Genomic DNA, 13,930 nt, shown 5'->3' on the forward strand with positions numbered 1-13,930 from the left:
TCTTCGTGATCTTTCAACATATTCATAATCTTCCAAGAAAGCTAAAATCTATAATCAAACATTGATATAAGAATACTCAAGTAAGAAAATTATAAAAGTAAAAGAGAATTTCTAAGAAAAGGTTAAATTGGTATTTCATCAGTACTTCTTAACTCATTTTGTCAACTTCTCTATTAGTACTTCATATCACATTAATTAAGAATGTAAATGATCAAATTCTCTTTTAGTTTTTAACCTATTTCGTCAAATCTTGCATTTAGTACATTGTTTAACTTAACATGATTTGAGTGCTACTTCTAAACTAAACATCTAATGTATAACCAGTAGGAATTGTACAACAACAACATATCCAGTGAAATTCCATCAAGTGGGACTGGGGAGATAGAATGTACGCAAACCTTACCACTACCTCGTGGAGGTAGAGAGACTGTTTCCAAAATACCATCGGCTCAAGTGCATTAAATCCAAGTAAAAGAAGAAGAAAACAATGGAGAAAGCATAGCAGTCAATAAGAAAGTATAAAGTCTACAAGAGAGAAACAATAACAACAACAAATACAATGATAATCAAACTACAAAGGTACGACTAGTCCTAAGACATGCATAAAACCTACGCAAGGCAACACAACATACTATCCCTAATAACCTTCTACGCTAATACACGACCTACACTCCTACCTATCTAAAGTCATGTCCTTGATGATATGAACTTGTACTTTGATCACCTCTCCTCAATCCTTTTCCAGCTTACCCCTACCATTTCACGTAACCCTTATAACCAGCCTTTCACATATCATCACAGAGCCGTCGGCTCCCCTCCTCTACACATATCAAAACTATCTCAGTATCACTTCTCTCATCTTGTATATCACATATGCCACTTTCACCTTCTCCCGGATAACCTCATTCCTAATCTTGTAACTTCTAGTATGTCCACACATCTATCTCAATATCCTTATCTCCGCAACATGCAACTTCTAAACATGTGATTTCTAGACTGAACAACACTTCATCCATACAACAAGAATGATATAACCACCACTCTATAGAACTTATCCAACCACAAAAAGAGAAAAAAAAGGACTTACATGAATAGAGTGGAGACTTCTGAATCAATACTTTAACTTGAATTCTTCAACTAAAATATAATATTGTAACAGAAATCTCAAGATTTGAGTCAAATGTTTAGCCTTCAATATCACTAACCACCGCGCTCTACAATAGAAGAATAAAATGTTAGATTTCGATCCCTTTTCCATAGAATAAAAAATCTAACTGCACAAGTGCATGATATTTACATGTGAATCAAGGCAGCAACAAAAATATCATATCCAGTAAAATTTCACAAGTGAGATTTAGGGAGGGCAGAGTGTATACATACCTTATCTCTACCTCATGAAGATAGAGATGTTATTTTTCAAAGGACCCTCAACTTGAATACAACAAATCATATTAGATATAAAAAGAAAATAGATAGTAAGGAAAACATATGAACTAATATGAAAATAGTAACAACAAACTAGTGCAACTACCGAAACACCATAAACAATAGATAATGCCGAATTCAAAAGCAAAACATTAGAAAAAAAAGCTAATACTATGACAGGCACCACCAAGCTTAAACTCGTCCAAAAGCAAGACAACACTCCATTATCTATTAACCTTCTACCCTGATTCCCGTCCTCCACACCCTTAGATCAGTATGTTAAAGTTGCACCATATCTTATATAATCACATCTCACAATACTTTTTGGCCTACCTCCACGTCTCATTTTTACCTACAATATCCAACCTACTCATTATAGTATCTATGCATCTCCTCTTCACATGCCTAAATCACTCAACATCATTTTTTTTTCATCTTGGCCAGAGGCGGAGCCAGGATTTCAGGCCTATGAGTTCTAAATTTTATAAAGGACAACGATCTTAAAAATTACAAAACACAAATTTTGTTAATGAGATGTTAATCGTGTTTGAAAATATTACCTTAGATATTGTTATTGTAAAAACTTGATTTAATAATATAAAGATTTGAGTAATTTATTTTAAAGTTATAAAATATTATTTAAAAAAATGAATAACTTTTTAAATATAAATTTTGAACATTATTACTATAATCTTCAATATTGTTCTAAGTGAGATTAAAATTATTAGATTCACCATTAATATTTTGGCACCTAAAACATATATTTTATTAGTTTCACTACGACCTGGAACCATTATTGCCTTCAAAAGTTAAAATTTCGAAAAGCAAACAACAACTATTTAACATAATCAATTTGGGATAACCCTAGAATCAAATATCAAAAATTAATTTTTGAATAGATAATCAAACAGTGTAAAAGAAAACAAATAAGAAAAAAAATTGAAAAAGAAGAGGCGAGAGTACATAGTACATACCGGAGGGCAGAGGTCGGATGGTAGCAATCAAATTAACAATAAATGTTAGAATCCTAACTTTTGAAAATAAATTTGGGTCAAAGTTTTTTGAGTGTCTGAGTAGAAATCAATGATTAGATATTGTTTTAGAGTAGGACACAAACACTATTTTTCTGTTTATTTTCATTTACCAATTTTCTGTTTTTTTTAATAAATAAATAAATATGTAAACTTATGTTATTATCTTTAGGTTAGAAATTAATTCCAAAAACACTTTTAATTTACCAATTTTCTATTTTTTTAAAATTTCTTATATAAACCTACGTATGTTAGAAATTAATTCCAAAAATATGGTGTTCAATGGGTTTCGACCCCACGAAGTGTGAGCAGATAGACTTCACTGGGTGCACTAAGACCATTGGGCTACTCGCCTCATTATGCTTGACGGCTCACAGTAAATTTATATATACTTTATATTTGATATTTTAATACGAATATAGGATCTACGAAAAAGTCAGTGGGTTAGTCCGAACCCCCTTCCGATACCGTAGATCCGCCCATGATCTTGGCCACCATGGAGGTCACTACCACCTTGGCTCGAATACCCTCATTCCTATTTTTCGCTCCTAATATGCCCATACATCCATCCCACCATCCTTATTTCCGCAATGTGCATCTTCTAAATATGGGAGTTCTCGACTGGCAAACACTCCGCCCCATAGAACAAAGTTTGTCTAGCCACCACTCTGTAGAACTAACCTTAAAATTTAGGTGATACTTTTTTTTAACATAGAAGATTCTGAAAGCTAGACCCCATAGAACAAAGTTTGTCTAGCCACTACTCTGTAGAACTTACCTTAAAGTTTAGGTGATATTTTTTTTTAACACGCAAGATTCTGAAAGCAAGACCCCATAGAACAAAGTTTGTCTAGCCACCACTCTGTAGAACTTACCTTAAAGTTTAGGTGATACTTTTTTTTTTAAGATGCAAGACTCCACTTCATCCACGTCGCATAATATGTGACATTATCGTCAATGTCCCTAATTACATAGATTAAAGACCCAAATACTTGAAATTATCTCTCTTGGGATATCTTTTGTGTCAAGCCTCACTTCCACTCGCATTGCAGTATTGAATTTACTATTCAATTAATTCGTTTTGTTCTTACTCAACCTAAATCCTTTTGATTCAGGCTAAGTGTTGATCCCCGATGCCACCTCTTCTCAATTGGAAAGTGCTCCCAATCTCCTACCACCGCTCTAGCCTGAGTCTTGTCTCCATAATACATGTTATTCATCACCTTAATGTAAGTCAATGGTACACCTTTAACCTCCGGGTATCTTTAGACTTTTTCAAGATCAATAAACATCATATGTGAATCAAGAAAATTATCTATATAACCCTAGTAATCGTCACAATCAGACACTACTGTTACTCCATTTCAAAATAATTGATAAATTTTATAAAATATTTAGGTTAGAGAAATTATATAATTCGAACCTAATAGTATTGATTTTTTTACAACTTTCTTTTTTCATTATTTCTTCATTTCAAAATGATTGATAAATTTTATAAAAAAATTAAATTAGTGAAATTCTGCAATTTGAACCTAATAGTATTGACAAGTTCTGTATTTTTATAGCTTTTTATTATTATTATTATTATTTTAAAATAACTATTCAATAAACATCGTTATAAACCTATCAAAAACAACTCCTCTTTGACAAGCGTCGTTTTTGAGTCATGAGTAATTAACCTTGTTAATGTTACTGAACATTCAGCAAGTTGTGGAAACCCATTGGGTTTTGCTTCTACATTGTCATATCACAATTCACAAGAAAATTATTTTTTTATATCAAAATAGAATTTTACAACAAGCACATAATGAGTTCAATATCTTAATGACTTTAGTAGACTATTGGCCTGTTTGTCAAGCTTATTTTCTCTCGAAAAGCTTCATATTTTTTTTATAAAAAAAATGGTTATTTTTAAAAATGAGGTATTTGACCAATTTTTAGAAGAAAATAAGTATTTTTGAAGAGTAGTAGAGGCTAGTTTTCATAAGCTATCCTGAAGCTAAAGAAAGTATTTATTCCCTTAAAGCACTTTTCTAGTAAGTGCTTTATCATTGTATCTTATTAAAAACACCTTGTTTTTAATAAGATACACTGATAAAAACTAGATACATATAAAAGAAAGTATTTATTCCCTTAAAGCACTTTTCTAAAAAATATACTGAAAAATATTTTTAAAAAGCTTGATTAAACACTGTTTGCTAATCAAAAGTGTTTTTCAAATTTATTGGTCAAACACGAATAAGCTAAAAGAAAGTAATTATTCCCTAAAAGCACTTCTCTAAAAAAATATACTTAAAAACACTTTAAAAAAAGCTTGATTATCTAGAAACAAAAAAAGCAGCACCAAAATAAGTTCCAATACCAACGTTTCTATAGAACTTGAACATAAGTTAATTACATACATAAAATCATCTTAAAACAAAGTTTCCCCAAGAGTTGTAAAAGAGAACTTTTCCCAGTAACTATTCCACAAGGGCTACTGCCCTTAGTATCTATACCTGTTGTATCCTGCTCCTAAACTAGAAGATCCATACCCCTCAAAACTCTGAGATGGAAACGAAGATGATGAAGAATAGGGGTCACCATAACGCGAAAAAGAACCAAACTCAGGCTCACGCGTCCCATACATTCTTGGGGCTGGCTCTTTGTGGTTGTTAATGAACTCCTGCACAAAGACAAGTGAATAAACAAGCATAAGCTAGCTGAGTAGTGCTTTTATCAACATTTTTATCCTTTACCATCTTGTTTCTCCCAATGTAACAAATAGAACAAACTACATTTCTAAGAAGAATCAATACTTGTAAAGGTATTGATCATCATCCATACTTGAGATTTCTCTACCAAGACCACCTAGAGTTCCTCTTTCCAAACATTTGAATGGAATGCAACAATCGAAACACGCTGACAGTTTAAGACCACAAAGTTCTGCTCTCAACACCCCAAAACTACCAATAAGTTTTTAACATATTTAGATCTTTGTAATCCAAGGAAAAAGGTCCCAAAGGGAAGAATATAATCTGGTAGAGTACAGACATAAATGAATAACAACACCAGCTAAAGGGCCATGATCGCCTGCTACAGACTTTTATGAAACTACAAATTACTTGTGGCCACAGAATATATAAAGAAAAAAGTGAGGTGCAGGGCGATGGTCTGACCACAAAAGATGAGCTCCATACCTGAATAAGCTGTTCAGCTGCTTGAACCTCTGACGAGGTACCCTTAATCTCGATAGTGATTTCTTCAGGTACTCGGCTCTCTTGCACAGTAAGAGCTGCCCTACTTGTGCGGCGAATATATGCTATATTACCACCACCAACACCAATGATGTCCTCAGCATACCCCAGCGGTACTTGCATAACCTTTGTGATCTGAGAAGGAAAAAGGATAGAAACAATCCATAGATCAGAGCTGACACCTTGCAGTAAATACATTTAGCTAATGGTCATATTCTTAGGCTAATGACTAAGCAGAAAGAAAGAGCTTCTACAGATTCAAGTTCAAGAGTAGGATACTAATACATATTTAGGAAAGACAGTAGATATTGTAGAAGTTCAGAAAAATTGAATTAAAAATAAATAATTATATGAATCATAAAAACACACTCACGTGCACAATGCTCATGCAAAAACTGAAAACAACCCCACTCCAGGACATACCCTCTCTCAAAGGAAAAAAGAATATGTAGAGCAAGAAAGAAAAGAGAACACAACTACAATGATTCCAATTAAAAACTAACTCTCCCCGAGATTTTCTTTTTCGTTAACGGTGATATCAAAGACAACTCACACCTACTTCAACTTATGTACCGGATACCTTCAAACTTCCACCAAAGCAATAGAGAAGTTGCATACGTTGTGAATCAAACCTAGAATAACAAAGTAGTCACTCCAACACTTCGACAGTTGGGACACCTCGGAGACTCTCCACAAACAGCAATATTTAGGTAACAAAAGAAGTCCAGATCAAGCTACGGTTGAAGTCTCTACATGTAGGACAATAAATACACGGGGTCTTCTTTTGTTCAATATAATTACTCAAAGTAATGTTATAGCCTATTAGCCTGTTCCCAATAATACTCAACAGCTTGAACAGTTTTTTTCATGTCTTAAATTTCAAGCCTCACAACTCCAAACCATTTTATCCCAAAACAGTCACCCGTGAGATGAATTTACTGTTATAAGAATCTATCAAGTTATCAAAGGCGAAAAGTATATAAAAGTGCAAAAGTCTGTTCAGGCTTCAAGTGTGAAGTGCTACTATAATACACGTTCAGCACAGGAAGCGCAAATGAATAAATAATAAAACTATACATGTAATGCAAGACAAGAAATAAACAGAAAGTACTACTATATGAACAAAAAAGTTGAATGATTAAGATGAAATATAGCTCATGTCAATTAAGTTCAAAAGGCATATTTCTTTTACTAAACTTCTCATTCATAGTCACAAATACATGGATCCGTGATATTTACTTTTTTTTCCAAATCAATCCCTTTAATAACCATATAGATTATGTTATGTTCACAAGAGGGCACACATGGGCAATGAGGCGTACACCTTAGCACCTTAATGCCCAATGTTTAAATGCTACCTAACCAGCACAAAACACCTTGCTTACATAACATTATTTTCAGTATAAATATTGATTCTCCACAACAAAATGAGACCAACTTAAACCACAGTGAAGCCATAAATTTCATGACTGGCAGAAAATGGAGACATAAAGTATCCATAAACTGACCTGTGTAACTATAGGACCAGCTCGGCCAGCCACAGTAGTATGTATGCCGCCAAGTCGAGGATCCTGTCCATATCGCGGTAGTGTAGACCGCGGGAGTTCGGAGTCCATGGCAGTTTCACAATCAAGTAAGTAAGGGTCTCGGCTCATGGAGAAGGAATAACCAGAAACTGCTACAGCATGGGATGCAGTTGCAGGACCAGAAGGCTGAAACTTTGAGGACTGTGGTTTATCAGCCCAGGACTCCGCTAGCTGATCTTGAGAGATATTTACATTGTACTGGCAATAGAACACGTACTTAGTAAAAACACAATTAGACAATTAAGCTTTGGTCAAAAGTATCAAACTTACCATCTTTTCAATTACAGGTATCATACTATGATCGACCAAAAACTTTCTCAGTAGTCTAACTACTGCCTCAAAAGCATCAAGCACCTTCAAACCTTCTCCATGAATTTCGATAATTCTTTCATCTTCAGTGGCATAAGGGGCCACATCATCTGTGAAATTCAGAAATTATTAGATGTTACCACATGACTGAATGTTCCGTGTCACACCATAATAGCAATCTCACCTGCAGATAAGACTCTCAGGGCAGCACCCGATCTTTCCTGTATTGATTTGATCGTAGTACCACGTCTACCAATCAAATGATTGGCTTGTGATGAAGCCACCAATAACCTTGAAAAGCAGAATGCAGCACCAGCAGCTCCTGCTCCTGGATCATCATTGTTTAGCCCGGCAACGCGCTTGAAAATTCTTAAAGCAGCATCCATTGCTGGAGATACCTCAGCATCTGGATTTTCTCTACCAGATATTAGGACCTGAAAAACATATGAAGGAAGTCAGCAAGAAATATAAAATAATATGATTTGAACATATCAAAAAGGCAAAATAAACAATGAAAGAAGAAGCAACATAAAATAATATGATTCCAGACCTACCAAAAAGAAAAAAAAATAAACAAACCCTAAGAGGTGTCAGATTAGAACTGAATACCAACTAGAGGTTCCCCTACTCAAAGGCAATTGCGAGAGTGAATCTTAACTCATCTCAGAGGGAAAAAACACCATAAAATGTTTTATGAGGCAGAGAGGGAAGCCTTTAAGGTTAAGGCCTACACCTCAAGCATTCAGATACACACTTTTTAAGCCTTTTGGGTCTATTTTAAGTGATGGATTACAACTAGCCCTGGAAAGAGGACCCAATGTAACTTCATAGAATTTAGCAAAGATTTAAAAAATAGATGTTTTTCCCCTAAATCAATAGTTTATACATTAAAAATGCAACTCAAGCAAAAAACCAACTAGCAGTATAATCTCAAGAGATACAAATTCATTTCAACTCAAATGTTCACACAAGTTCTTGATGGAATTTACTGTTCCATCACAACAATCTATGTTTATACACAAAAAAATAAAAAAGACAAACTTCAAGTAAATTTTAAACATAAAACAACGCAAAAAAATACTCTTTTTACCAATCAGAAACATCCAAATTCAAACAACAATCACAAAGAATAACAAAAACCCAAAAAAGAAACAAAAATCAAACGAATTATCAAAAATTATTCAATCCAAAACTTACGATTCGATCAGCATTGCCAAGAGGGCCTTCCAGAACACGAATGCTGGCGCCAGTCTCTTCACACATCCTCTTTACAAGTTCGCCCCTCCGCCCAATTATACCACCAACTTTCGCAAGTGGCACAACTAGCCTGAACACGTTATCCCCCGGCCATCCCGGCCATTTCTGCACAATCGCAACCGATTCCCCAGCAGTCTCTGGTCTAACAGCAACCATTTCAGTAGCAACCGAACCTGTAACCCCAGATTTTACAGCAAACGACTCCGGCGGCGGCGGCGCCACCGCAGATGAGCCTTGAATGGCCGGTGGAAATGATGAATCAGTTACAGTAGAGTACACCATTGATGAGTTCAGAGAAAACAGAGTGAAAGAGTTTTTCAGTGAAATTTTGCTGAAGGGTTTGGTTTTAAGTGAAAAATGGGAAGAGGTGTCTTAATATAACGGCTTGGCGTTACTTTCTTAAAAAAACTTTCATTGTGTAACTTTCCAATTTTGTATAAATAATTAGGGTTTATTTACGAAATTATAATATGAAATCATACTATAAAACATATATTATTAAGTAATAAAAAGTAGAGGTTTATTCGTTTTAATTTTTTTGGTAAGTCGGTGTTGAGAGACTTACCGTTATTAGTTTTAAAATTTTGCTGGGTTTATGAAAGACTTAACATTATTGATATTTTGAAAAACCGTTTATACATCCGTTATTAATTTTGATAAGTCGCTCAAAGTTTATCCATTCTGGATGAATGGATACTTATTTTTTATATGACTAAAACGGGTAATTCGTTGGAGTTGCGCGACATGTCGGAATTATTAACGGTTGTCATCGCTTATTCGGTTTAATTATTTTTTTGGTAAGTCAGCGTTGAGGGACTTACCGTTATTATTTTTAAATATTCGTTGGGTTTATGAATGACTTAACATTATTGCTATTTTGAAAAATTGTTGGATTTTGAAAAATCATTTATACATCCGTTATTAATTTTGACAAGTCACTCAAAGTTTATCCATTCTGATATAAAAATAATAAGGGAAATCAATTGTTTATAAAAAAAAAAAGTGTACTAATAAAATTAATTATGCTCGTTTCAATGATTGAAATAACAATTGTCTGAAGTTTATCAAGCTTTTTTTAAAAAAATTCCATATTTTTTAATTAACTAAACAAAAAATTTCGAATTCGTCAAGAAATAATAATTCGCGAGTACATTGATAAATAGCCGAGAGATTGAAATCTAAAGTCAAAAGGATCACTTTTTTTTTTATATAAAAATGGATAAACATACACTTATTTTTTATACAACTAAAATCTATATAATTCGTTAGAGTTGAGCAACTTGTTAAAACTAATAACGGTAATTATTTTTAAAAATTTGGAATTTAGAGGATTTCAGTTATTAGAACGAGAACATAATTACTTTTTAGGGTTTATTTACGAAATTATAATATGATATCATGATATAATATATATATATATATATATATATATATATTATAAGTAATAAAAAACATAGGTTTGATATAAAAATAACAAGAAAAATAAATTATCAAAAAAAAAAAAAAGTAATTATATTCTCGTTCTAATAACTGAAATAACAATAATATGAAATTTATAGAGTTTTTTTGAAATTTTTTCCATATTGTTTAATTAACTGGACAAAAAATTTCAAATACGTCAAGACATAATAATTCGCGAGTACATTGATAAATAGCCGAGAACTTGAAATCTAAAGTCAAAAGGATCACTTTTTTTTAATATAAAAATGGATAAACATACACTTATTTTTTATACAACTAAAATCTATATAATTCGTTAGAGTTGAGCAACTTGTTAAAACTAATAACGGTAATTATTTTTAAAAATTTGGAATTTAGAGGATTTCAGTTATCAGAACGAGAACATAATTACTTTTTTAGGGTTTATTTACGAAATTATAATATGATATCATGATATAATATATATATATATATATATATATATATATTATAAGTAATAAAAAACATAGGTTTGATATAAAAATAACAAGAAAAATAAATTATCAAAAAAAAAAAAAAGTAATTATATTCTCGTTCTAATAACTGAAATAACAATAATATGAAATTTATAGAGTTTTTTTGAAATTTTTTCCATATTGTTTAATTAACTGGAAAAAAAATTTCAAATACGTCAAGACATAATAATTCGCGAGTACATTGATAAATAGTCGGGAGCTTGAAATATGAAGTCAAAAGATCACTTTTTCTTATGGAATAATTTCGCACGCACATAAATAGTCATGAGTTATGGAATCTGAAGTTAGAAGGTTCACTATCTTATCTGAAATGGATATTTACTTTTTATACGATAAAACGGATAATTTGTTAGAGTTGAGCGACCTGTCGGATTATTAACAACTGTCAAACGACCGTTTATTCGTTTTAATTTTTTTTGGTAAGTCGGCGTTGAGAGACTTGCCGTTATTAATTTAAAAAAATCGTTGGGTTTATGAATGATTAAACATTATTTCTATTTTAAAAAACCGTTGGATTTTAAATAAACCGTTTATACAACGGTTATTAATTTTGACAAGTCGCTCAAAGTTTATCCATTTTGATATAAAAATAATAAGGAAAATTAATTATTTATCAAAAACCAAAAAAAGTAATTAGGTTCTTGTTTCAATGATTGTAATAACAATTGTCTGAAGTTTAGCAAGCTTTTTTTTTAAAAAATCCATATTTTTTAATTAACTAAACAAAAAGTTTCGAATACGTCAAGAAATATTAATTCGCGAGTACATTGATAAATAGTCGGGAGCTTGAAATCTAAAGTCAAAAGGATCACTTTTTCTTATATAAAAATGGATAAACAAACACTTATTTTTATACGACTAAAATCGATATAATTCGTTAGAGTTGAGCAACTTGTTAAAACTAATAACGGTAATTATTTTTTTAAAATTTGGCATTGAGAAAATTTCAGTTAATAGAACGAGAACATAATTACTTTTATTAGGGTTTATTTACGAAATTATAATATGAAATCATGATATAAAATATATATATATATATATATATATATATTATTAAGTAATAAAAAGCTTAGGTTTGATATAAAAATAACAAGAAAAATAAATTATCAAAAAAAAAAAAGTGTACTAATAAAAGTAATTATGTTATCGGTCTAATAACTGAAATAACGATAATATGAAATTTATAGAGTTTTTTTGAAATTTTTTCCATATTGTTTAATTAACTGGACGAAAATGTTGAATAAGTTAAGAAATAATAATCTCGCACGCACATAAATAGTCGTGAGTTATGGAATCTGAAGTTAGAAGGTTCACTATCTTATCTGGAATGGATATTTACTTTTTATACGACAAAACGGATAATTTGTTAAAGTTGAGCGACATGTCGGATTATTAACAGCTGTCAAACGACCGTTTATTCGTTTTAATTTTTTTTGGTATGCCGGCGTTGAGAAACTTGCCATTATTAATTTAAAAAATCATTGGGTTTATGAATGACTTAACATTATTGCTATTTTGAAAGACCGTTGGATTTTAAAAAACCGTTTATACATCCGTTAATAATTTTGACAAGTCGCTCAAAATTTATCTATTTTGATATAAAAACAATAAGGAAAATCAATTAATTAACAAAAACCCAAAAAAATGTACTAATAAAAGTAATTATGTTCTCGTTTCAATAATTGAAATAACAATTGTCTAAAGTTTATCAAGCTTTTATTGAAAAAAATCCATATTTTTTAATTAACTGAACAAAAAATTTCAAATACGTCAAGACATAATAATTTGCGAGTACATTGATAAATAGTCGGGAGCTTCAAATCTGAAGTCAAAAGGATCACTTTTTCTTATATAAAAATGGATAAACAAACACTTATTTTTATACGACTAAAATCGATATAATTCGTTAGAGTTGAGCAACTTGTTAAAACTAATAATGGTAATTATTTTTAAAAATTTGGCATTGAGAGGATTTCAGTTAATAGAATGAGAAAATAATTACTTTTATTAGGGTTTATTTACGAAATTATAATATGAAATCATGATATAAAATACAAACACACACACACACATATATATATAATTATTATTATTATTATTATTAAGTAATAAAAAGCTTAGGTTTGATATAAAAATAACAAGAAAAATAAATTATCAAAAAAAAAGTGTACTAATAAAAGTAATTATGTTATCGTTCTAATAACTGAAATAATGATAATATGCAATTTATAGAGTTTTTTTGTAATTTTTTCCATATTGTTTAATTAACTGGACAAAAATGTTGAATACGTTAAAAAATAATAATTTCGCACGCACATAAATAATCGTGAGTTATGGAATCTGAAGTTAGAAGGTTCACTATCTTATTTGGAATGGATATATACTTTTTATATGACAAAACAGATAATTCGTTAGAGTTGAGTGACAGGTTGAATTATTTACAGTTGTCAAACGACTGTTTATTCGTTTTAATTCTTTTTGGTAAGCCGGCGTTGAGAAACTTGCCGTTATTAATTTTAAAAAATTGTTGGGTTTATGAATGACTTAACATTATTGCTATTTCGAAAGACCGTTGGATTTTACAAAATCGTTTATACATCCGTTATTAATTTTGACAAGTCGCTCAAAAGTTTATCCATTTTGATATAAAAATAATAAGGAAAATCAATTATTTATCAAAAACCAAAAAAATGTACTAATAAAAGTAATTATGTTCTCGTTGCAATAATTGAAATAACATTTGTCTGAAGTTTATCAAGCTTTTTTTGAAAAAATTCCATATTTTTTAAACAATTGAACAAAAAATTTCAAATACATCAAGACATAATAATTTGCGAGTACATTGATAAATTGTCGGGAGCTTGAAATCTGAAGTCAAAAGGATCACTTTTTCTTATATAAAAATGGATAAACAAACACTTATTTTTATACGACTAAAATCGATATAATTCGTTAGAGTTGAGCAACTTGTTAAAACTAATAATGGTAATTATTTTTAAAAATTTGGCATTGAGAGGATTTCAATTAATAGAACGAGAACATAATTACTTTTATTAGGGTTTATTTACGAAATTATAATATGAAATCATGATATAAAATACATACATATATATATATATATATATATATAT

The 13,930-nt window shown here is 30.9% G+C and overlaps 1 protein-coding gene across 1 annotated transcript; it reads right to left on the reverse strand.

Moving 5' to 3' along the window:
* Nucleotides 1-4,750: 4,750 nt before the first annotated feature.
* Nucleotides 4,751-9,186, reverse strand: LOC125842220 (RNA-binding KH domain-containing protein PEPPER-like). Its single transcript, XM_049521464.1, has 6 exons — nt 8,785-9,186; nt 7,772-8,021; nt 7,549-7,697; nt 7,201-7,476; nt 5,636-5,827; nt 4,751-5,121 (listed from the first exon to the last, which is right to left on the reverse strand). Exons 1-6 carry the CDS (start codon nt 9,124-9,126, stop codon nt 4,942-4,944), a joined length of 1,389 nt encoding a protein of 462 aa, XP_049377421.1. The 5' UTR covers nt 9,127-9,186; the 3' UTR covers nt 4,751-4,941.
* Nucleotides 9,187-13,930: the final 4,744 nt, after the last annotated feature.

The sequence above is a fragment of the Solanum stenotomum genome, chromosome 10, assembly GCF_019186545.1.
Source record: "Solanum stenotomum isolate F172 chromosome 10, ASM1918654v1, whole genome shotgun sequence".
Classification (NCBI taxonomy): domain Eukaryota; kingdom Viridiplantae; phylum Streptophyta; class Magnoliopsida; order Solanales; family Solanaceae; genus Solanum; species Solanum stenotomum.